This window comes from Nomia melanderi, chromosome 13 (genome assembly GCF_051020985.1).
Source record: "Nomia melanderi isolate GNS246 chromosome 13, iyNomMela1, whole genome shotgun sequence".
NCBI classification, from domain to species: domain Eukaryota; kingdom Metazoa; phylum Arthropoda; class Insecta; order Hymenoptera; family Halictidae; genus Nomia; species Nomia melanderi.
Window position 1 is genome coordinate 7,307,979 of NC_135011.1, and position 26,928 is coordinate 7,334,906.

At 42.2% G+C, this 26,928-nt stretch overlaps 1 protein-coding gene across 2 annotated transcripts in view; it reads right to left on the minus strand.

Annotated features, from left to right (window-relative positions):
• Positions 1-3,782: 3,782 nt before the first annotated feature.
• Positions 3,783-26,928, minus strand: part of Ance-3 (angiotensin-converting enzyme Ance-3) — a 62,215-nt gene continuing 39,069 nt past the window's right edge. For both annotated transcript variants that reach the window (XM_031969972.2, XM_031969969.2), the window contains 3 exons: positions 22,937-23,077; positions 9,794-9,960; positions 3,783-5,547 (listed from right to left, as the gene is read on the minus strand). In XM_031969972.2, the coding sequence (XP_031825832.1) occupies positions 5,405-5,547; positions 9,794-9,960; positions 22,937-23,077 (451 nt within the window). In that variant the 3' untranslated portion in view covers positions 3,783-5,404. The remainder of the gene's footprint in view (positions 5,548-9,793; positions 9,961-22,936; positions 23,078-26,928) is intronic.

The following is a 26,928-nucleotide window of genomic DNA, read 5'->3' on the forward strand; positions in this document are numbered from 1 at the left end:
GACTGGGCATTTTTGACTTTGAATTCTTGGATCTATTTCTATCGGTTTCTTAAACGAAACCCGTAAAATAGTACACCTCGACTTTGAGTTCACATGAACCCATCGCATAAGGAAGAAAACGCAAGTACAAATTTGAAACAGGAAAATGTACTCGTTTATTGGTAGATATTCTGTACTGAATCCATATAACAAAGTTTTTATCTATAAAACCTGTATGGCACCCAACTATGGGGAATGGCAGTGAAGATTCATATATCGAAACTAGAAAATCTGCAATCAAATGTCCTTCAGACAATAGAACAAAAAAAAAACTGTCTGTGGAACAGAAATATCTGTCTTTTATACTTGGAAATTAAAATAGCCTACGGAAGCCTGTCTGATCAATAGCAAGCTAAATCCACTAAATCTTCATAAAGGAGTATTTCATGGGCTGCCGGTCACAATTAATTCCTCCATTGTCTATATAACATGATCAATCACACTGACTAAAAGCTTGTCTAACACTCTTCCAAGTCCAACTGAATTTACGCTCGCTTGACTTGTCAATCCATTTCTCAACTATCTCAAAGTGTCATCCATTTCTCCCAACGTTCCACCATATTTCAGTTTACAACATCAATCCTCTACATCAACATCATATCGGCAACAAAAACAGTCACCCAGCACACCTCTCGAAATCTGACAAAAGATCTGAACATGTATTAAGATCTCGCAAGATTATCTCGAGAATGAATATCGTGCACCGCCAAACCGGTAGCGATTCTCGATCCCCGTTGGCATCCCGGAATTTCCGTTGCAGTTTCTCGATCGAATTTCAACGACGCCAGCGCGTCGATCCAAGTCGGTGCGTACACGAGGCGGGCGCGTATGGGCACGCGGTGAAAGTAGACGAGTCATTGTGCGGACGTTTCGCGGAAAGGCCAGGACTTCCCGATCTTCCGATTACGCAACCGGACGGACCAGTTTTCGGCGAGCGGACAGACGATCCGCGCAGCCGTGCAAAATCGAAAGGGAAAGGGGCCCACGGTCCGGTCCCTCTGCGTCAAACTGACGCTCGGACACGGTCGATCGCAGAAAAATGACCCGGTTAACCCTTTCACGTGGCCCGAGGCGACGAAAACCGGCGATCGAGGGATCGAGATCGGCGACCGGACCGTGACTTCCAGCACTCCTATTCTTCTTTCACTCTTTCTCCCTACGTTCTTTCTCTATTTTTTCCCTCATTTTTTTCTGAATGTCGGACGGTGAAAACGCTCGAGGCTTCCACTTGCGAGCAGACATATCGTTGTCTCGAATAATCGGCGAGGATTAACGCGCCGACACGATCCGCTGAGCCGTAGCAATGCTAACGAACCGACCAAGGTAAAAATCGTGAACTCAGCGGCCGTAAATTAACCGGTTAATTAGGAAGTTCATTGATGCGGGTTACGTAAGAGCGCGCGGATTATCCCGGATCGGCGTTAATTCGCGCGACTCGCTGCCTTTCGATTAAGTTCCGGGCGCGGGCGTACCTTCGCAACCGTTACTTTCATATGGGAATAAATCGTATCGATGTTCCTGTTGATTCAGGAAGCTTTCGGTTCGGTTTACCGTTGCGAGTTGGCAATAAATCTTTCTCTCGACGACTTTCCTTTTTGAAATATAGCGAACGAATTGTATGTTTTGGGATATCGTTATCCGAATATAGCAATACTACTTTTGACGGAAGTATTGATGCTGCTTGTTTGACATTATTGTATTGAACAAATTGACCAAGTGTTTGACTGTGAAAAGGATATTAATAAACCGTGACTGTTAGCTGTCATCAACTCATCAATGATCATAAAACCTTCCGAAAACATATATTCCGTTAACAAAAGTAGAAGCTTCAATTAGATAAAGTGTTACCATTATACTACGAATTTGTATGCAAATTAAAGTATTTACGAATATACTTATAAACCCAGTATCGCCATAGAAAATTGTTTATCCTAATAACCACTGTAAAAAGCAATTATATATACTATGATTGCCTGCATTTCGTGCAATATTGCACTCTAAATTTATGATAAGTGCCTAAAAATCATCAATCATAGTATCCCCCGACATCTATGCAACAAAACATCTCATAACCACGAATGTTTCTCGGAACGTTCCCCACTATGCTTCTCATTACGCCTTTCTAAGGAACATTCTTGCACAATAAATTAACAGAAACGGTAATGGCACAAATATCCGGTCCCGCAGATCCGGATAATCCGGATACAATGCCCGGGGGATAGGCATGATTTACGAGGAACGTTTATTAGTCAGTCGCTGGACAGATCTGGATCCGGTCCAAGCTGACTCCACTTACCTACCGGCTTCTATTCCGCTGCTGGTATCGGCGGGCATCGCTGTCGATCGTAATATTCGAGACGCATCGGACGCGAAAGGCGGAGAACGATAAGATCGGGACACGTTTTCACGCGGGACGAATAAAAGCGTCACGTCGCGGGCACGTTCGGTGATGCAACCGTCCCCCTCGGACGCGGTTTCCGCATCTTCGCGTTGCGCAAGTGGGTGAACCAGTTTCTGGACAGACCACCTTTGTGTAATTATGCCTGAGCAGCTGTCCCGCGGAAGAACAATACCGTCTCCTGTTCTGGCTGCCGTGAAAGCTGTCGTCCTACGCGCTGTCAACGCGAACGACAGCTACGGCTAGAACCGATTATTCCTTTCTTTTCTTTCGAATTTTGTTCATTCGCGTTCATTTACATAGGGAACCGCCGATGAAAGGCTGAAGGATTCACGGCCTGCGAAGAATGAGGAAACCACCTCTTGATCGGAATCGCACGAAACGCGGGTGTTATAAGTGTTAATAGCTTTCAATGAAGAAAATCTCTTAAAATTAATTAAATTAATAAGAAAATTTAAAATTTATGAAATTATATTTATTGATTTTATTCAGTTATTAAAACTAGTTGATGTATGATCTGCTTTGTAACTGCGGTAGCTGGGATAAGGTTGACGGTAATAGTTCACCGAAGATAAATTTTTAGAGTATCTCATTCGAATTTGTAATTTAGTGACATGTAGTTTTTGTAGCTTCTCTTTGATAACTCGTTTAAGAATTTTTGTGGACAAATGCACATAGATTTGATTCATTATTTGTTGCGCAATCTTATTTTCCTCATAAGTGTAACCTATACTAAATTCTGATGAATCGATGAATATTAAAAATTTTGAATAAAAGGCACGTGAATTCTCTTGATCGTTACATATATATTGTTAACAATCCATTTGTCGTACAGTAAATTTGTTCTGCAACCAGAAGCCTTCGGTAACTCCGGCAAAATTAAGAACCACCGGTGTAAAGTATTTCGCATAGGAAAATGTCAAAACTACGAAAATATTCTCCAGTATATCATGTCCGTGCAAATATGTGCCGGTTAAATTTTCGAAATGCAATGTTTGTTCAGCCGGGGACAGGCTTCTGCATATATACGTGGTTTAAGCGAAGAGAATCGTCGAACGTGCTCGCGGAATTACAATTCATCTGCGTCGTGTGCCGTGATATGGATGCGGCCTAGCAGGTCCTTCGGTTGCGCAACCGAGCCGGCCAATTTCGGCTCAGACGGCGTGCAGCTTTTGTTGGCCGACCGAGGGCAGCGAAAGTCCGGAATAATGGTTACCGGACAACGGGTTCCCTTTGTGAGCGCCGGCCGATCGAAGAAAGAGAGGAGAAATAAAAAAACCGCCGGTCGCTAGCCTGCCGGAAATTTCGTGTCTTCGGCTTGCGACACTGCGCCTAATGTCGAATCGTTCGGAAGAAATTCGTTTATTTCGTTCGCATCGTTCCTACATTTCTTTACTGCTGTAACAGTAACGTATATATTCGAATGATTCTTTGAAGATGTATCACCGTGAAAAATTGTTGCGTTCAACGAACGTAGAATTAATTACTATATATTTCATCGTGTGCATCACGGATGAAAGATCGTATCAGCGATAGTGAAACGAAGTTTTCTGAGCCATTTTGACTTTATAAGTATTTTATAATCTATTCATTGGCGTACGATTTTATTCATTCTTCGTTTCTTAGTTCTCCAATTCTTCTACGCGGTACAATAACGTAGTAGTATAAAATATATGTATACATATATAACGTAAAATGTATTTTCATCTTTGTGGAAACAGCGACGATATCGGAGGATGATTTGGATTAATTACGATGAGATTTCGTCAACCCCTTGCCTTATGTATCAGACTCGTGAGAATTTGGAACTAAATTCGAGAAATAGTGATTTATTTATTTTTAGCATAAACTAAATACTGCTTGTCTATTATTGATTTTTAACATTTGTAAAGGCAGACACAAAATAAATATAAAACTCTTCTTTTTCTATTGAATTATTAATGATGAAGTTGTATTGTCAAGCACTGTTCAGAAATAAATCATAAGGCAAGGGGTTAATCCACAATTATGCGTAGGTCGACGTAAACACGCAACGTGAGCTATAAACAACAATATTTACATTATGGACACGTCGATAAAAATTCACTCGCGCGGTGTCGACGAAGCACAGCGCTCGAACGAAAATTTCTCGCCGACGCAACGGGGACAGGAGGCATTGTTCGGGATCCGCGCGGATAAATTTGTTTTCCCACAAAATGGTGGAACCCGGGGCGTTACAAGGCAGTGCACAGCCGCGGCGAAGAGGCTCGCGTGTAGGGAATTGTTCCATAATTAGAAGCCCGCGTCCAAACTCGACAATTTACGGTTAAACTAATAATGAACGCTTACGGCAACAATGGCTCGTGCTCGTTCGTCGCTTAACGCAGCCACGCGAACACGTCGCATCCACTCGATCGGAATGGATTCGTTTCGCCTGGCGAGGCACCGTGCAAGTCTCGTCAAACGTCTCTGACAGCGATTTCTTAACACTTTGCCCAGTCGTTGTTTAATAGTCTTCAAAAAATCTGTGATTAGCTGCCGAGGATTTCTTAATAAATCTTCCGATAGCTATTTCTAAATCGATTTTCCAATAACATAACCTGTTGCTCTCTTTCGGAATTATCGTTGAAAAATAAATATACATTAATATAGTCCTTTAATATAATCATTGTGAAGTTTATAAATTATATATTAACAGACTTCAGCTAGATATAAATGCCTGACGATCTTGATGTTCCGAAATAAAATTCCAATTTCTACAGGCATTCAACCGGTACCAAACTTTTTCGTCGTTATTTTCAGACGTACAGTAACTCATTATAGTTTCTTACATACTTCTTAACTCTAACTCTGACAATTAAATATAACTAATATAAAAGCTGTCGACTTCTGTGAGAGAATCGATGAGCCTCTCCATCACTTTCCTGTCTGTAGATGTATGAAACACTGGAGAAACAACGGTAGACTTGACCCAAGGGCCCATCTCCATTAGCGTAGCGCAGATATCGTCAGTACCGCGATGAGTCCAGGTAATATCGTCATCGAATACGTAGACCCGGCGCCATTGTAGAATCCGCTGCCGTAGACCTGCAGTCCGGCGGTCTCGATGCTGCGCTTGCAGTAATCCCCGTCTGCAATTCAGCCGGATTCATGGTTTCCGGAGGTGATACTCGTGTTATCGGCCGGTGGTTATTGTTATTACACCGATGAACACTTTTACGAGGATGATTGCCGCGTGGCGGGCAGGGTGGCGGCAAAGCGGTGCAAATTACGGGGCCGTGAAACCCCGGTGGGGATGATTGTGCGGAACAATAGGCGTGAGAAGCGTTACGAGGGCACAGCGCGGTAATAAAGTGATATCAGAAAAATTCACAGAAAATTTCATCTCCATCTGACCCGCGTTCCAGTTTAATTCGATCGTAATATTCTTCTAACGAGCGGCGAGAAGATGGAAACCGCAATTCACCCTTCGAACGCTGCATTCCGCGCGATGGTTTTAACACTGAACGTACCGTGAACGGTCAAACGGCCGGTCTGAAGATTTGATTACAAATTCTGCATTTTCTTTCACCCATTTATATCGATTCTTACATTCCTCGATTAATCAATCTTTCGATTTTCGTCTTTCCTTCTGTTTCTGTTTCTAATAATATATATTTAGCGTTTAACTTGTTTGCACTTGTTTTATAACTAATTGACTGGTTACGGTAGATACAGTTGTATACGAAGTGTCGGTACGTTTAGTGTTAAGAGATATTACACCGTGAAACGTGCAAATGCGAGATGGAAAGAATGTTATTCAGGGTTCCTCAGGCGTAATAAGCGAACAATCCCTGTAATTTGACCTCACAAAGTATGTCTGTAATTGCCGAGTTGTTGCAAATGTAGGAATAATTGATGAGTGCAAAGGGTTAACTTTAAAGGTGAATCGTTACGGTCATTCGCTGAGAAGAAAATTGTTCGATGAACATGGGATGAATAAAACCAGCTGGAATAATGCGAGTCGTTAAGCCAATAGAACGTGCTGCAGAAATCGGCGGGTCGTTCCCGCTCCGGGGCGATGTAGAGCAAACCGTTCTAAAATCCCGTGATCGAGATCAAGTAGCAAACAAAAAGGTACGAAAGAGAACGTGAAGAGGCCGTTTTCGCTTTCGATCGGTAACGCGTCGCTCCGAGACATTTCGATGACGCAAAATCTTCTTTGCGTCACCGATCATAGGCAGGAAAAAAATGAAAGAATTCCTGACCGCTCCAATAGGACCGTTCCGAACGGGCCCGTTAATACATTTCGACCCGAGATCTCATTAATAATTCACTTCCTCCGATGCTGGAGCATAAATCGGTGAAAGGAGACGATTAGATCGCGGAGGCTTCTGTAAACACGGGCTCTCATGGGCCGGCTAACGAGCACTTGAAATAAATGCAAATTCATCGGGCGTGCTTACACGGTAACGGCCGATGACGCGTATTTGCGCCACGCGGAATTTATTCGCGCTCGGTATATCGGTGAAAATATTTCGTCTGGTAAGGAACGAAATCGAAAGGGTACACGATATCGTGATCGAAAGAGAAATTATACAACCGACGATTTCTTTCTCCTCGGTTGTCGCACTGCACCGCGTGTCACGTACATCTGCGCTTTCCATCGCGCGATGACTTCTCGGAAGCAGTCCATTTTTCCCGAACGGTGTCGCCCGAAACGGTTTCCTTTCCTCGTCACCATCGACGATCGGTGTAAAGGCAGGTGTCCATTTGAGAACGAAAGTGTCTTAAGTTACTCTTGAGAGTGATGACAGATTTTTTCATTTAAGAAACGAGGAAGTGGAGTTGATTAAATTTCAATTGATCTATTGAAAAAACGAGAAGTTGAAAATAACTCGTCGAAAACGATTGCATTAGCGTTTGTCCTCAAGTAGATATAGAAAAATATCATTTTTGAACCGATACTTTCACAGTACCATCCAGTTTGGAGTTTTAAGGGTAGAAATATTTATTTGAAAATAAAACTACCTCAAGTTGCTCTCGACAATATTTCTCGCTAACGAACACTGCATTGAACATGGCCATTCAAGAATATTGTCAAAATCGTCCTCACTCTCAACGTAGTTTCCACTTAGAAATAATCCCTAAAGCAACGATAGTTTTGTTCTGAGAAATCTAGCTTTACTTTTAAAAAACCGATGTTCCCCAGGAATTCGAAACTCAAAACTCGTATTGCAGTTCTCCAAGAGCGATATTTCTCTTCTATCCATTTGAGAACAAAAATGTCGTTTTAATAACCCTCTCAGCGCAGCATCCGCTCACGGGAAATGCTCCCGACGTCTTCACTCTCAAATGGACACCGAGCTTAAGCCATCGATCCGTCGCGCGGTGAGTAATCGAAGCAGCCGTGTAATCGCACGCGTGTGTGCACTTACATACGTGCGAACTCGAGCGGCGCGGCGGATCGAGGCGCAACGTGCAGTGGAAACGAGAGTCGAATCGACAAACGTGTCTCACGACGCTGATTTTCTCTCTCCTCGCAGAGGCGGACTCTTTCACTCTTCCTCTCCGTCGTGCCCGCGTTCGTTCCACTCCGATTTCGCAATTCGCCAGTCCCACGGGGCCAGAACTTCGCCGGCCGAGGCTTGGCCGGGACCACTTTGCGTTTTACGGCATGAAATAATTACACGTCGTGAGTCTCCTCGAGAGGATCCTTTCAGAAACGACGGTTCCCGGTCGATACTTCCGACGAGGGAAATACTCAAAGATTTTGAGCGGCGAACGAAGGCGATCAATCAACATCTCACCTGGCTTGCTGCCTTATTTCTGGATTAATGAGCTCTGATTTCGTAAAACATCGTGAGATAATCGCGCCACCGATCGACTGCGGATTCTTCGTTTTCGTTTGGAATGTAGCCAGCGCGAGCTTCGATCGGTTTAATTTTAATCTACTCCAATTTGTTGTTCTTTAGATAAACGAACCTGCATTGTGATAATATCACTACTACAGTGTAATTTCTTTTTTTTGAGAAATGGTAAAGTAAGCGTTAATCAATTGAAACTCTAACAAGATTCCTATCTCACTTTTACCATCTATGAATCATCGAAGAAAGTTCAACTTTCCGGTGAGACAACATCCGGATGAAAGAAAGCCAAATTTGCGTGAATGTCCGTAAATCATTACCGGTGAAGGATGGTTACGTAACGCGGCGTTACGCGAGTTTTCCGCGTGAATTTGGCAACCGAGGAAGACGCAACGCGACGAGTCCCAATAATTTCTCCGCACACCGGATCGTAAGTCAGCCGAATGTCGTCACACAATGAATATTTGTAGCGCTCGACGGTAACTGGCACGTGGGAACTGCAACCTTCAATCTGTTACGGTAGGAAGTTGCATAATTTGTAACGAGTTACGATGAAAGGCGCGCGCGTGCACCGTCCGCGCTCTACGCCGATATCGTTGTAGGGTGTCACGTGAATCGGTTCCTTGTTTGCGTCTAATTGCCCGCGGAAAAAATCGCTTGTCTCGAATAAGAATCGCCTGGAAATGGCACTCGGACGCGGAATTGGAAAGCAGCCGGCTCGACGACGGAGAGGGACGACAGCGAGAAGTGTTTCTGTTTGTTCTGCTCGCGTTCGAATTATTCACCCCTTGCAGTATGATTTCCTTCGCGACTGTGCTTGTTATATTTGCATTACTATTAATAGTTTATGAAATTGAATAAAAATTTTCTCTTCGTTGTTGAATACAGACTTGTTTTGAAGATACAATATTGATAATAGTATAATTTTTTATTTGGAAATATGAGCAACGAAATGAAATTGATGTTTATTAGACTGAGTTGGAAATCGTTCTATCTCTGAAATGTCATATTACAAAGAGTTAATTTATCGAACGTCTCGACACGAGACACGATTTGATTAATTCAAAAATGTCTTATTTTGTTAGCTGAATTATATATTCACAGGTTAATAGACAAAAGAGCATCTCGCAGATTTTCAAAGAAGCTAAAAATGAATTTAGCGATAAGTTTGTGAAAATATAATTGTTCATTTTGAAATGAATTTCCGATTCTAACCTATGAAATTTTGAGATCGTGGGAAGATAGAAATTTAAGCAGTGTCTTAATCATTTCCCCCTGACAGCTTAGTATATTGCTGGTCCCTGAAATTTTCAAGCGAAACATCCAGCGAAGCTTGAAACAAATATTAGTGAACGTAACTGGAACTTGTCCCTGACCATGACCCAACACTGTTCGCCGAGAGGCAACCGAAAATACTTGCGAATAGAGGAAAGAGAACAGGTTAGGCTGTTCAAACAATGAATGAGAAAGGTGAAAAAAATGAAAAAAACGTAAATTAATAATGAAAAATACCAAAATGTAATTTCCTTACCGTAAGACCAACCAACGACGTCTCCGGTTCTCAAGTTCTCCGTTCTGAGCCAATCTTCGAGAGGTCTGAAGTACTCCCTCAACGCGGACGCGTCCAATCTACCCTCGCCGATAGCTTCTTGCAATGTATCCTGCCACGGTATCGACGATCCCTTTTCCATAATTCTCCTGCAGATGACAAGAACTGATTACCTTTCAATTTAACGTCACACAGAACGTCGTATTACCAACTACACAAAATATTTCAAAATATCGTCCCCCATTAAAACAGAAATTAACTGCATGAAAAGCAAAAAGAATTCATAACGACACAAGAAAATTCCAAACAATCTTGTACCACAATTTAATGTCTAATAACCTTAATCTTCACAACACATCGAGCAAGCCAGTTTCTATATAAACTAGCGCGGTTGTAAGAATGAAGGAACACGGTTACAAATTAATCTCACAAATTGCCGCAACATTAGCCGCGAATTAAAAACGTAAAACGGTGTGCGACAGAGTGCTCCTCGCGCAACCGGGGCGGGGAAAACCGGCAGCCCGTGTATTCAAATCACGATCGTCGTTAGGGCTAACGAGATCGCGGGCTGGTTGCAACAGACGCGGCACGCAACAATGAAAAACTGCGCGCGGGAGGCGAACCCCGCGGAAAATCGCGGGGGGACTGGGAACAAGAGAAAAATAAAGAGCCATAACGAGCCTTCTTTCTCCCGCGGCCGCGCAGCGATCCTCTAATTAGGCTATCTTTGGCAATCGGCGGTGCTTCGGAGGCGTTCGAGCGCGGCCCGTATCCGCGATTTCTCGCTGCGGGTGTGTCACAACTCTCGTTCCCCCGCGTGCTGATTCAATGCCTCGCCTCGTAAAGCGTTCTGCATAGATTATATCGTAACATGCACGCTAACTCTTCCTCGGAGTTAGCATTTCTTTCCGTGAGAGTACGATCTTCTGAAATTTTTTCCCAAGTCTCTTTTCCTGTTCTGAGAGGCTATTCTTGGCAGTCGATGAACTCAGGAGATTAACACTCGGTTCACGGGACACGTTTGACGCGTATTGGATTTTATAACTGTTATTTAGTAAGTGTTATAAAGTATTATAAATGTCGATTTCGATTGATGCAATTATAGGAATACATATATCAATTGTGGACTTTTAAGCACTTGATTTCTGAAATCTGAGAGAACGAAGATCAATTCTCCTAGGGACATGTATTGCACAGTGTACATTGATAAACCTAGTGTTAAGAGAAAAATGATACTGGAAGGAATGGAGTTAATTACAACACTTATAAGGCTACTACTTAGCTAGCTCTCAGGTTCGAAAGTTAATCATTTAGCAGCCAGTCGGCTGCAGGGAGTAATCACTTAGCTACCGTTTAACGTCAGCAAGTAATCATTTAGCTACCGAGTTATTAGAGGATTTTCAATTTCTCTCTCTTTACGATGTTGCTTATACAAGTAACAGTGTGGGACGTTCAACCAGTCAGTTTCCACATCGATCGTCGCCTAGCTCAGAGGCAGCAGCGAACCTCCCTCGAACATAATGCGCGCTTTGATTCTGAGCAGCTACTCCCACGCGAGGACGCCGGTTCGCGCAGACGGCCGCCGGTCTTTATGGCCATCGTACTGTCGTCATCGCGGAGAAACTTGGCGTTGCGGACGTGCTTATCCCGATGACGATGGGCGTGCGATTGGTCCCACTTCTATCGCCTCTAATTGTGGCCCTCGTTGCACCTTACCCAATCGCAAATACAAAGAATCAGGACGAGGAAACGGCATTCAATTATTCGGTTCTCATTGTTTAATGTCCCGTGTCCGTTGGAAAAGAAATCATTACAATTATACAATCTCGCATTGCGGTGGGAATTCCACGTGGAACACACGAATCTGCGTTTCAATGGACTTTTTCCAAGAAAATGTTCATCTTCCTTGAAGACGTAGTTATCCTCGCGTAAGTTGATCCCTTTGAAGACAGTTGCAGTCATACAAAATTGGATTCCAGTGAGAGTTTCCGTTTCGTTGCGCTGTGAGAGCCTCGAATCTGCATTCAATTGATTTGTCTAGGAAGATGTTTCCCTTGTCGCGGCGACTTTCGTCGGTGGCCTGTCGAGTTGGCCGATTGGATTAGCAGGGTAACGATGCGAGCATTAAATCTCCGCAGACCCGGTCAATTAATTTCGATCGCGGGAGGAGATAAACGCCGCATGCCGATCGAGAGTGAACGTCAACGAGAGGTCGTCGACACGCTAAATCCCCCGGTAATGACTCGACAAGGAACGTTCATGCAAATTCACGCAAAAATAGAATGAAACCGTAATGCGATGAAATCGTGTATCTCATGGTTTTTCTTTCCTGCGTTTTTAATACGCCATAAACACAGAAACTTCTGCGGTTTAGTAATAGCGGCCGACGGATCCAAAATGGCGAGATCGACGAATCGGAAATGGCGGTTTCGAGCATTAACATTTCAAATTGAGAAGTATAAATGAATGATTTAATTATCGGAATAACGAGAGGTTGATATATATGGTTTTCTTTTTTTTCTAGTACCTAATTATCTAAGATCTCGATGCATAAGTCACTTTTTTGTGGAAAGGATTTTAAACCAGTTAACTATGTTTGACGAGTATACACGTCATCTTAAATCTTGGAATGATACTAATTCCTTCAACGATGAATTTCTCATTTTTTCAAATACGTATGTAATTCTTTGTTTTGCTTTGGGGTTTTATTTAAATGTACCTTAGGTACATTCGTTCTGTGTTTGACGAGCACAGACTTAATTTCTTTTATTTTATCGCGCACAAAACGAGAGATTTTTGAAACTAAATTCCACAGTTAACAAGTTAAAAGATTAAAAAACTTCAAAAATGTTAACAATATAACTACCAAGTAGTTACATTGATTTTCTCTAATTTGTTCATAAACATCGTTAAAGTGCATCTATTGAAATTTCGATCAATGTACAATTCATTTCGAGGGTCGCTAAATCAGTATCTTTAGCAATCTCTCGAAGCAACACCTGTTATCACTTCAATAATTATAAAAGAACTGGAACGACGTTAGTGTCAGTGTCAGAAATAGCCGGCTAGAGGCAATAAAGAAATTTGTTACGCAGTCCCCGATGGATTGCCGGATGACTTGGCGGTCGTTTCCTCGCTCGTTCGCGATCGCGAACGATCCCTCGTTACGACGGTAAACAGGCGAGCCGGCGGAGCCTTCCGACGGGATTTTACGGTGGAAACGGCGGCGCAAGAAAAATCGTAAGCCTCTCATTACGTGATTCGTTTTACGTCCACGTTTCACCGTCATTCGAGCTTCTTTCTCCTGGCGACGCGACGTAACCCCTTTCCATTTTCCCATTTCTTTCGTTCGCCAGCGTCACAACATGTCACCGAGCTGAGCGACACATCCGAGGATTCGCAGTACCAGGTGTTGCGCAAACGGAGTTGAGCCTCGCGTCGAGATTTCAATCCTTTTGTTCGGGTATTATCAAGCATCGCAGTGATTGAGCTGTACGAAGGATTTACCGATTATTAAGTTTTTATTTCGAAGCTGTCTTGTCCGGCCACGAGTGCGCAACGCTGCTTACGATTATCCACAGGATGTCATCCGCGGACTTTACATTGCGTTTCGTTTCAATCGTTTAATCAGGTATACTATGTTTCGACCGTTTCGAGCAGACACGTTTTTGGTTCTTGTTGCCTCGAACACATTTCAATTAGAATAATGAATAAACTTCGCCCCGCGCGATGGCCGGACCGGTTAAACTTCCGAAGTCGGTTAAAGTTACAAGAATTATAGGCGCGACGAGAAATGGTTTCACATTTCAAACGAAACGATCCAACTTTTGAGAAATTTAATGTCGTTCGAATAATCACGAAGGCACTGAATCTGGCCAGTTGATTAACTCCGTTTCCCCTTCGTCCAATCTCGCACCGCTAGGAAGAAGACTTTGCAGTAATCCCATTATCTGCTCGCTTGTTCCGCGAAAGCGCGGCCGGTTCCTCGAAGTTAATTTCTGATTTCAATTTCCTCGGGCGGGAACGAGTTTTTTTTCGCCGGGATTATACAACGGGCAGCCCTTAATCACAGAAAAAAAGTGTGGCCGGACCAGGGAAAGGCTTATCGAAAGCGATAATTGGTTATTAACACTGACGCAAGCGGATATTTTGGAAAGTCGTTCGCTCGTTGCCGGTTACTTCCGGTTCCTAGGACCCCGTGGGAACCGATCGGACGCGCAAAAACATTTCGGTGTGGCCTAGATATAATTTATACCGGGCTGACAATTTCCGGTGCGCGGCGAAATCGCCACTTTCCTGCCCCAAGCGCCGATATTTCGCAACGCGGGATGCTGGCCGCCCGATTCTGCGTTGCTAATGCGTTCCCGGTGTCCGACTCGCTTTATTTACTTGTGGGAAAGCTGATAGACACGGCGAAAGCGGTTGACAATGGCGCGTTACCGTCGATTCCCTTGGGGTTGGCTTTTCTAGAGCTGAGAACGCTGTTTGCTATATTTCCGAGACTGTTTTTCGCATTATGGTATCGTTTGTGGATCTTTAAAATCGTTATGATATTCTTATAAAGGTCTACAGAGATTGAAGCTTGAGGAGATTCATTCTTCCGCGATCAGACTGTTACGAAACTCTTTTGCAACATATTTCCTGGGATGTTATTATATTTACTATTAACAATAGTGATTAATTCTAGAAACAATATCATTATACATTTCACCATTGCTTACTTCTCTTTGATCTTCTATTCATTACAATTACACATTCTCCTTCTCAATTGTACAATCTCAGAATTTTCGAAAGAATCTTCCCTTCACAGTTACATACGCTGCACTTTCGTTAACCTTCTTTACCATTCCCAGCTCGTGTAATATTCCTATCAAAATATTACCATTTTCATCAAGCTTCTTTAGACACACAGGAACCGGGCACGTCATCCCTCGTTTCCTCCCACAGCACTCGAGTCAGCAAGGAACACTAAACGATCCTCTCTTACTCAACCTAGCACTCGACGCGCGAACGACCGACGTGTTCCATTGTATGGCGGGGAACCATGAGCCGGCGCGACTGGGTTTCCAGCAAAATCCGTGTCGAATCATTTCCATTCGCCTCGTAGAAGCTGGTCACGAGGGACCGTCTACCGTGCACCATCGTTCGGTTCTATCGTCGCGTTTTTTAAGGGTGAACCGCTGACTCATTACGAACGGTCCCGTGTCTACTGTGGGAAACGCGTGTCATTTGGCTGTTCCGAGGTTCGGTTTTGCACGGCGCGGCGGCCGGCTGTTCCCTCGGTTACCCGTTAGAGACCTTGAAGCAATAAAACCTGATTCACACTAGCGGTTGACGGTATGATCGGATCAAGTCAGATCAGCCGCTCATGATCGTTGTCAATGGGTCGTACGCGTGAAAGGAAGTATTATCTTTTACTAGAGAGTTCGTCAGTGAATAATCGGTCCTACGTGCATTAAGAGTGAACTTGTTACTGGAAACAGTATTTACTTAATTTTTATCTAGCTGATTGTCATCGCAATAGGTAGCATTGTTTATAATATAGAAATATTTTCAAATAATCATCGTTCAATTCCTTAGATTATTTTTCATTTTAAGACAATCTCCTACCCGTTCAAAATTAATGTAATTTTGATGAAATTATATTTAGAAAATATCGATGGGATTTGAGTGCTTTCGATCGTTGGATACGAACGCGACGTTAATATCCTTCATCGTGAATAATTATCATCCGACCGTACCGTTGTTCAATAACTCAGCATCAAACTTAACCCTTTCGTCCCGAATGGTACACATAGGTACAACGAACATTTTAAATTACCGGAAAACTAGAAAATGCCTTAAAAATAAAGGAAAATTGTACTATACGAGGATCTTTGCTTATGGCTAACAACTTAGATGCTAATTATTGTTATTACTAGTGCTTATCTCATTTCTTTCATTGAAAATCTTCAAGTTCATTTAAAAGGGGGCGTATTTGGTTCTCTCTTTGATTTAAGAGAAAAAGTACGTATCCAGGGACGAAAGGATTAAAGAAGAAGCCGACTGAGATTTGTGCACCGTCCCACATTGTTTCTATTATTATCGGAAAACGTTGTTGCGTGGATTTCCTCGTGGCGAGCGAGCGTTGCTCAATTCTTGTCGTTGGACTTTCGAAAGACGACCACGGGATCGATCCGGCGTGTTCAAGGACGGATACCACGCGATTTGCATGAATTCCAGCCGATTCCTGGTTAATCGGGGCCATTAAATTGTTGATCTTGCCACGGTCCTCGTATCTCGCTTCGATTTATGCGGCCTGTTCCGTGAAATGAATCCCCGAGCTCGATTCCGATCTAGGCGAAATGTTACGTATTTGGAAAACAGCTTTGTGATACATGGAAATATTGCATCATAGAGTTAATTACCCTTAGAGTAAATTGCATCTTGTTTTATGATTGGTTTCGCGTGGATACGCGGTAGTTCTCCTATTAATAATTTTCCAACGAAAAGAGAAATCCAATGCTCGACGCGAGACGATATTTACTAGATATTCTGAAGACCGAGGAAACAGTTTCATATTTATCAAATCGAAACTGCTTTTGAAAAACAACTCCTAAATAGGTATTAACCCCTTGCCTTCCAGTAACGTATGAGACTCGTGGTGTTGATTTCAAACAGAATTTAACAAACATACATATTACTCAATTCTTATTTTCTTACATTCTCTATTATATTATAGAGCTAAAGTGTGCATAGAATACCTATTTTCACTAAATTATTAATGACAAAGTTGTATCGATTACGGTTGAGAAATAAGTCATAGGAGAAGTCAGTAAACAAGAGTGTAGTACAATATTAATAAATATCACGGGCACCCAGAGCCAGTCACAATAATATCATCATCGGAATAATTCCCACGGAATCAGGTTATCCGAAACGATTCTACAAAAACCAGGTCACCGTATTGCTTCAACACCCACGTTTTGCTTCTAACGATTCATCGGCGATTGTAAATTGATCGAGTAGCTTTTAATCGAGCCGGGAAGATGAAAATATTTTTCGACTACGTTGCCCTCGAAATTCCAGCCAGACGGAATAACGAATCGAATGTGATACTATTCTCGTTGTAGTAGCAAAAAACCAGCCAGACAGAAAGATGGAAGTCGAATTAGCATTTTGCTCGAAATGCTAATTGGCCGAGCGCTGTTCCAGGAAGTATGAAATATCGACATGCCCCACCCTCTCTTTCTGTTTCTCTCTGAACAGTGCTGTTTCTCAACTAGGCTGTTTTTCCCTGGCCGCGAGTAATGTTACACGGCCCCGCGAAACGGAAGTGCGGCGCGTAACAAGCCGCTGCTGATTTCTTCTGTCACACACGTGCTTTTTGCTGGGCCCGATCGCTTTCGTAACGAGTGTCCCCGCGAGCCGAGGCCTAGACCGTCTCCCTTGGTCGCGGGAACCTCGCCATTTTGGACGAGCGCCCGATGATTTCATTCTGCCGATCACGACAAGTTCGATTCGCAACGGAAAAAGAAAACAATCGTTACAAGAAGCTATTATTAAATCGTGTGGTACGAAATATCGGATTTTTGTTATTCATAAATATTTATGTTCCTGTTGACGCTATTCCCTTGTTTTTCATGTAACTTCTTAAACCGTTTCATTGTCAATTATCGGAGTGACCTTTCGCAGAACAGTTTTTTCAAATTGTGCATGACAACTGTTGCTTGCATCGTTTTTTGAAGTATATAATAGGTCGTTTGGAAAAGTGAATGCTTATAAGTAGATTGCGGATTTGTGTGCATCTATGGGAAACTTGAAAGCGCAAGATTGCATAGGATGCACTTGATATGAAGGAATACACAATATCTATAGTATAGTGCTTTTTATAGTAGCCTTTAAGAGAAATTATTTTCCATTGTTAATATATTTTTCTATGTTTTTGAGCATTTGATTTTGCATACAAATTTACAGTCGATTTGTAAGTGATAAGTAAAAGTAGGAGCGAATGATGGATTTGTTATGCATAATTTCTGACTTCTTTTTATGCGCGTTATCTATATTGATTTGAAATTTGAATAATTTGAAATAGCGATCATAATTATTATACAAGTCATTCGTATTCGATAATGTGATTAACTCTGAAAATAGAACATAGGAAGATTAAATAAAATTTTGACGAAACAAAGGATCAATTAAGAGCTCTGAAACTCTTCAAACTATATATTATCCATTTCGCATAATAAATCTTCTACTATCTTTGACGTAATATATCTATAGCCTTTGTCTGAGCCCATTAACACGAACAGATAATTCAAAAGCAATGACTAGACTCTTTAATCGATCTAATATATTATATAAAAGATATCCAATTGTGCAAGAGGAACATATGGTCAGAGGCAGTTTCAAAACCGCGTAAAGAGATCGTGTCGCGATTAGAGTTAAAGTATGCGTGAATTGGGTGTGAAAAATGTGTAACAAAAAAAAAACGAATAATGACCGTGTAATAACCAATGCTTTGGTAATTTCGAAATGGAAACGACTTCCGACGATTTCCCCACGGCGTGGCTGCGTGTGACGAAATTTCAGCCATCGGGCTTTTCGATTTTAGTGGAAATTGTTTTTTAACGAGGAATGATTTAGCGCGCACGCGGCCGGCGAAAGTTCCACCGGCTGTTCATCGACGCGTGTTACTATACGCGCGCCCATAAAATATTATTGATGGTTAGGAGGAGCCGGTGGACATTTTAATGCCACCTCCCATGCTCGCTGACGAGATTATTTAATGAATCTCGCGAGACTGCGAGCGTTCGCGGTTTTACGATTTCCGATTAATACATTTTACCGCGGAAAATACAATAAAACCGTATATTACTTTATAATCCTTTACAACGAACGTCACAATAATACGTTTCGCAATCTTCCTACCGTTTCGAACGCGTTAAAACCCCTCGTAAAGAAAATAAATGTCTAATCAACGCCGACCTTTAGGAATTTATTTTTAAAAGCTGGAAATTGCATAAATACCAGCTGCTTATCGACCAAGACTAAGTGAATTATCTAATCATCTGACATGTCCAACAGTACGAGAAGATTTTGTAACGAAATGAGAAAAAATGGGTCACTGTCTCTCTAAATCGTTCCCTAGCCGATGTCCACGTTAGTTAGAAACTTTGATTAAACTTCTGTATATTCTCAAACGAAATATTCCCATTCCAACGACACGTTCTCCGATTACAATCATTTGTCAACGTACGTACATTTCGAAACACCGAAAAAACACGAAGAATGCCACGAGAAGGAATCAAAATCATCTAGAAATTTCGACTGTTTAAGATGTGACATTTCATAATCCATCGAGCGGGTATTGCCAACGGACACCGTGTAATTTCTCCGGTTTAGGAATTTTACGCGAGATCCTCACGGCCGATATGAACGATTTATGATCGCACGGGTTGTATCGCAGTTTAATCGGTGGTTTCTCGCGGCGGATGCGAACGAGATGGAAAGAATGAATGGGGAAGAGAGAAAGAGACGTCGTTCAGCATAGGCGCGCGAACGACGATTCAATCGAGCGAGATTTTTCCAGCTGGCGATTTTAATTAAATCGCTGCCCAATGATACCGATGTCCGGGCTCGGCCGTCAGAAAATCGGGGAGACGGACGCGAGATTGGCAAGAGAAATTGCGGAACCGAACAAAGGTTTCCCTCTCGTTGACCCAGATAGACCGGTGGCTACCGGAGATTGTCAAGGGAGGAGGCGATCAGATCGCAGCCGAGATCGATATAATACGCCTTAGACCCTTCTCGACCCAATCGGTGAATACGGGTATTTTTCAATCGGCCGACTCTGTTTGCCTTGTATTCGGTACCCCACGTTACTCCAATGGTATCTTTCCATTTGAAAATATTGGAAGAGCCTTGGAAAACTCTCTTTGTCGACTATGTATCCGCAGCGAACCTAGCTGCAGGCTTCGTGATTTGCCGTCCCGAGGCCGTCTGAGCCCACGTTATTTATTGCAACCTACTTGCGCTGTTTGTCCAACTTATGAATAATACGTTATTTGTGAGAATGATCGATTAATCAGAGATTTACGGCGATCGATTAACGCGGTTAACGCGACTAGCGAGAAGATAAGACTGTAATTTTGTTAAAATTGAAATAATACAAGATAATAAAATACAAATGTAAATGATAAGAGTCTGTTTAACGATTTATGAGGAAATATGTATCTTTACGGTAGTTGTAATAGAATAAATCTGAAATGATTATTTGATCTACCCGGTAGTTCTATTAACATTTGTTAATTCAAATTGAAACGCGTATTTTTGTTGTAAATTACTTATGATCGAAGGGGTTCGATGAAGGAAATACATTCATATCACCGGAAAGTATATCTATAGGGACATTTTCAAGAAAATCTTCCTTTTAGAAGTCAGATGAGGCGAGTCGCAAATCATAACAAAATAAAGTCAGATGAAATGATAAAGGAATCGAGAGATAAATAATAATGCACGACGCGTAATATCTTCTGCTGACGAAAGCCCACGGGCTGCCGCATCATCTCAGGCCCGTTGCGAATTGCGGCTTGATTTAGTGTCAGCGCAATAAGTGACGCGCGCATCTCGCTTTCCTTGGGCCCCACGCATCGATGTCTCCGTTCCAGCGACGCGTAACCGACGCACGAGCGTAAAGAAACGTTTATAGTCGAATACAAATCTATTTTTCTTTTATGCTTTACACTCATAACTTAACTAACAAAACTAACAAAAATAAAAGAGTCACGAGGAGCTTTAACGTTTCGAAGAAACGAGAGTCTCGCAAGAGTTTTACGATCACGATAAAAAATCTTCGAGCACCTGATAGTTTCTGATTACAGGGTTTCAAATCTTCTCAGTTTTCACTTCGGTCCCAACCTGTCGAAATTTTGCTTGCATCTTTCACTGAACAAAACCAAAATTGTCGATTCTTATCCGGATTTAACGCTAGAACCACCGAGCATTTACTATGTTTCACATGTAATCCCTATAGAAATTGTAACAATCCATTATTTTCAGTTTCTTCAGACATCAATTATAGGTTATCCAAGTGAAACTATATGTTTTCCATATAATTTCGAGTATTCAATGCTTTTAAGATATCAATAATTGCAAAACAAAGAAACGGAAACCAGTCATTTTTACCGGTACGATAGTCCTAGCGTTAATGCTGCCTTTTACGCCACTGTAATTTGACGAGCCAAATTAAAATAACATCGTGACATTTTTAAAATCGATTGGATTGTGTTAAAATAACGACAAGTTTTTTTCATGATTCCACACTTGTTTTGCGGTTTACGACGATCCTTTCTATTCCTGGCAGAGTGACATTATTAATTTTGGAAACTTACTTTTTCCATGAAAGGTTGCTCAAACGGGGAACCAGTTTCGAGAACCAGACCAAACTTCGAAATGGACGCGATTTCGAGTTGTTTTTAATGCTACGGCTGCGAGGTCAGTCGAAAGGACGTATTTCGAGTTTATCGTTTTGCAATTGTCGAAAAACTGAACGGTGTCCTTGTGGAACGTTATAATTTAACGGTACTACCGTGATCTTTATAAGAAGCCGATAAGAGTCGCCTCGATTATTCAATAATTTTAACACCCAGTTTGGTCGAAGAAGCATTAAAACGATCGTCAGTGGAATACCCGGTTTTTTCAATGTTCCAGTTTCACGAATTCGTTGAAAAAACCGGAGAAGACATTCAGCATGCTTCTATGAAAAGCGTATCCGCGACAGATGCAAAGGACGCCGCCGTCATTTGCCTATCACCTTGAATGTATAACTAGAATCCATAATTATAGAATCTTTAATCGATCTTGGATCCTCTTGGCAATTCATTGCTATCTAAAATTCTGTCTGCATCGTGTTATCCTTCCCATTATCTCTTCTATTTAAGAAACGCTAATCAAAATGTATATCTTCGTAAACGATCCTCGTGTCTCGTTCCAAAAGTTCCTGTCTGGTCACGTTAAATATCAACTAACAATTCTCGATGATCATTAAACAGCTGCATTCCTATCGTTGGTCGTTATTGATCGAAATCTTTTTACGTAAACATATAACACAAATGATAACGAGATCGAAACCTGTCTGGAATTCCGGAATGCGATCAAAAATTTCCGTTTCGGCGACAGTCCAAATGCGGTCGCGACAGTCTCGTTCGCCGCCGGAGAAACTTTAATTTGCTTAATTGGGAACCGATTGACGCATAACTTGCATGATGTGCTTTAAATCCGTTTGACGTCTCTATCGATTATTCAATCGTCCGTCTGGATTATCCGCTTTCTATCGATATTCCGAGCGCGCGTCTAAAAGAAATCGCCTGGAGATTCGTGATGTTCCCTCGTCAATTTAGCTAGATTGGCCGAAGTTTTACGGCAGTTTAATGCGGCGTTAGCCGGCTCGACGGCACTGCGACGCTTTTTGCGGGAGGTCTGTTAACACGCTATCCCGTTCCGCTGTAAAAGCCAGCCATGTTAGGGCGCATTTGTCATTTGGTTTAGAAAGTCGAAAACGAAACGTCCCCGGGCACACTAAATTCGTAAAGGGATTTGTTAACGTCCACTTTCTTGTACGACTGTGGCTTTAAATTATGATTTTGCATAATTAATTCTAGACGCTAACTCAATCGTGCCGCAGTTGTACGCAAAGTGTAGACACTAGTATTCTTTGATTCATAAATCAAAATTACGGCCTTCGAGGTCTCCATTAACACATTCGTTGGCAGATCGACAGTCGCGAATAGATTCTGGATCTCCATGAGAGTTTTTATATGTTGTCCATTAAAATTAGCACGAAGGAAATAATTTAAAATGCAAAGTAAGAAACGTTAATGATAGTATTAATTTTCTTAACTCCTGATAGCTCGTGGAATCTGCACTGAATCTTTTAAATCAAATTTCACCTGAATATTTTAAACGTTTTAAATAAAGTCCCAATCAAATTTCTTTCCAGCAATCTTTAAACACTAATCCCAATCAACTATATTTTAAATCGCATAGAATTCTTACTAAACGTTTTAAATCTCATGTCCCAATCAAATTTCTTTCTATCAACGTTCAATCACGTTCAAGCTTCAAAAACACATTACAAACACTCACCCCAGCACCCTGCCAGCATTCGGACTCCTATAGAAGTCGCACCTGTGCAGAGGCCTCCTGGGATCATCGACGAACCTCTGTCCGGCCGCATTGCACATCGCCCGGTACAGCTGGAACTGTAGCACGCCAGCCACGAAATTCCTGAAAAAAATATGAGAGAAAGTGAATTAGATATACGATTTCCCAGTTAGAAACCCGCTGTGTGAATAGATCAACAGAGACGCTTATCCCCGGGAAGACGTCGGTTACGCGGACTCGGCTCGATTTCCGATTCAGTGATCAATCTCGAACAATGGGTCCTCGGTACAGTGGTAAATCGAGGTGCAGGACAATCGATACGGTAGCCAACGGAACGTGACAACGGGCCGGGAAGAGAGAGGAAGAGAGAGAAAGAAAGAGAGAGAGAGAGAGAGAGATTGATCGTTGGTAGCGTTTAATGACCCCCGTTAATGTCTCGCGGTTGGCTGTGAAGAAATCACGGAGTGTCTTCAAGGCCAGTGTCAACGAGGTCGAGATCCACCGGCTAGAAATTCCGTTGGCGAAGTCGAGCTCTCTTCCATGAATAGATCACTGGTGGAAAGAAAGAAGCGGCGTGTTTCACCGAGGAGACTCTTCATCGGTGGCGACCTTTACGTAATATCGCGATTCGCGATCGTTCGGTGTGTTACGTCCGCCTCTCTACACTTTCCATCGAAATGCCTCTGGCCGGCATCCCGAAGACTCCCGTGCGCTGCGCTGGAAAGTGTGAGGAATGTCGCGCGCACGCCGAGCCGCTTCCATGGCCGGATGATCGTTTCATAACGATTACGGGGCCGGTGTTTTACTGACCGATCGACTTTCGCGGCGAATTTCGTAGGCGGATTTGTGGGAGACGAAGATATCCAGAGATGGTCGATGGAGATCGTGAGATATATCGTTGTTAACTATAAGTATTTGGTTGCTTTATTTTGGGTATACTTTTGAGGTGGGTCACAGGTTTTTTTTTATGTAAGATCGAAAGCAAATTAATGATTGAATTGTTTGAGATTAATGAAAGATTGATATTGGCTTCCTTCTTTTATAGTGATTTAGTTGAGTTTATTTTAAGATCGCGTTAATAGTGCAGTCACTAGTTATCACGTCTTCCTGTTTACTATTTAAGATTTCGATGAATTTTCTAGCATCATTTCTGAAAGGGTTTTCGGTATTTTAAAAATTCCGTGATAGTAATGATAAGAGAAATAAAGGGTAGTTTTCTCACGATTAGTACCCGAAAATCGGAACTGCAACCGAGCACTAATCGTGCAGTGGTATTGATTCGAAGTCGAGATAAGATCTGAGCCGAGCTCCTCTGTTTGTCTTCTGTAGAGAAGGATAGCGCGAATGAAAGAGCGAGACGCCCGTAACGATCAAAACAAACAGATGAATAAGGAGATATTAATGCAATGTCAAACTTTTCTATTTTTGACTTTTAATAATTGAAACTTTTACCAGTTGAATATCCAGACTTTCTGATCAAAACGAGACCAAACATGATATATTTCGGAACATGTATACTTATTTAACAAATTACAATAATCTATTTTCTTCTAGTAAATTTTGACTTAAAGTATATTATGTTTGACTTTGTTTTAATTAAAAAAATATCACAAATACATTAGTAAGAGTTTCATTTACAAAACTATTTTTATAAAAAAGTTTCACCATTGCATTAATATTGTTTCCCGATATGTATCACCACAGAACAAACGTATCATATTATGACTGCTCAACCGTCGAACTTCGTCGCTTGCCGAGAGGATACCCATCAATGGTGGGGATGACTACCGTGCACTAATCCTGCAGATCGGTGCAGGTACTAATCACGAGAATTCTATGCCAGAAATGTAATTGTGTAATAATTAACAAATGCATACCGCGTTGAATAGATTCCGGTTAACTTTCAACAAATAGAACGCGCAATTGTATCGCTTTCCGTGCAAAGTATCCAATCGAGAATGTGGTATCCGATTCCTAACGCTCGTCCATAACTCGCAACGATCGTTTGCTCATTATTTATGACTCAATCGAAACAGTCGGCGGTTCTTATCTCCATTCAAGAACGGAACCAGGAGTTGATTAATGCGAACCGAAGGTGAAACCGAACAGTGGTAGGCTGGGGTCACCGATTACACGGCTAAGAATAATCCCGTCGGCGAATTTTATCGATTGACCTTTAAGATCTGCCCACGTGGAGAGGGATCGCGTGTAAGTGGCTAGACGCGGAAAATCGATCGAAACGAATCGGTCCCGGCGTCTCCATCGATATTCCAAGGGAACGGGAAACACCTTTGACAATAATTGGAACCGCGGTGAGACCTTCTCCGTTAACGGCGAGGCCTGTGATTCATGGATCCGCGTTCTGCTCGCGTTTTTCAGTCGAATTTATCGCCACTGATAAGCGCAGTCGAGGCAATATTCATAGATCCCCGCCACCACGCTCGGCATTTTACGAGGACGGCTGTTCTCTAAGAGCAGCAATTTTTGATTCACCGATCGCTCTCGAAGCCTTCGTCGTTAGGCAACTTCACGGCGCGCCGTTAAACGGAATCGGCTTTCAAGTCCCGTGAAAATCGATTCGAGAGTTTTTGCCAGAGGCGCAAAAAAGAAATTGGATTTCCTCGTGAATCCTTTCCGCCAATTTATGCGCCTTTTCGGATTACACGAACCGACACCGTCGTTTCGCAAACTTTCCCGGGAATTGATAACGCTTCTGCGGCGTCGAAATTGTTTTACGATATTCGTGGGTTCTGATTCATTGGCGGATCTTGAACGTCCGTCTTGGTAATATGTCTAAACCGGATATAAAGTGTGTCGCGGATAATATGTGTCTTTCGCTGTATTAATTTAATAGCCTAGATTCTAGAAACGATGTCAAGAGGAATGTACGCGTCGCTAAATCGGGAATGTATTAAGCTAAAAAATAAAAGGAATCCGGTTAATTATATTTCGTTGAATGTCTCGTGTTATAGTGCTGTGTTTAATTAAATATTACGTAAATTGGTACGTATCACCAGCAGTCCAATTATCTACATACATAGTTCCCCGTAATTTTAATTTAATTAATTTCCAGTTTGTACTCTGACATTTCGACGAAATCGCATACACAAAATTCTCCAATTTCGTCATTAAAACGTGGGCGGGGAACAGGACTGGACCACCCAATGAACCGAAGGTACAGAACGGTATCACGACTGCCGTTTTGGATACTGAAGCATGATTAATACACTACGATTCGATGCGTAAACCAGTGTAGGATAACATCAGTATAAAAACAATATTAAATTCAATCATATTTTATATTATATTAAATGAAACTTTGCATCATACTGGATAAAACCCAATACCAAAATCATCTCAATGACCAAAATGAAAATCCTAGATGCAACTACAAAGACAATTGTCATTCTTCCATCGTATGAAAAGTACAATTAATAAAGAATGGGCCATCACAATAAATTCAACACAGTCTACCATCCTAAATAAAACACCAAATTCCATCACATTCTACACCATACCGAGTAAAAGCTGAAAATCGTCCAGAAGGCAAACTAAACCGTAAAAATCCCAAATTCCGGACGCGTCGTCCTCAAAAACAATCGTCATTGCTCAGTTAGCGGGTAAACACGAGCATAACCGGTAAGTAGGCGTCCGCGTAGAAGAAAACGGAACCGCGTCGTCTCGGGTGAGGGGAGATCGTGACGTAGGGAGCCGCGTGTCTCATGAAAGGGAGGTAAATGGTTGCACCCACGAGATCGGCGGCGGATAAATCCTACGAGAGAGTCTTACGCTAACGTGGCACACGTAACCCGTCGAGGTTGCCTCGAGGAGAAGGACGAGAAACGGGAGAAAGGGAGGAGGGATCGAGGCGAGCCGTGTTGCATCGATCGCGATCCACGCCGGCAAAAAACAGAAATAAACAACGCCGCCGCAGCGTCGTGCCGTCGGTTGCGACGGACGGGACGATCATTTCG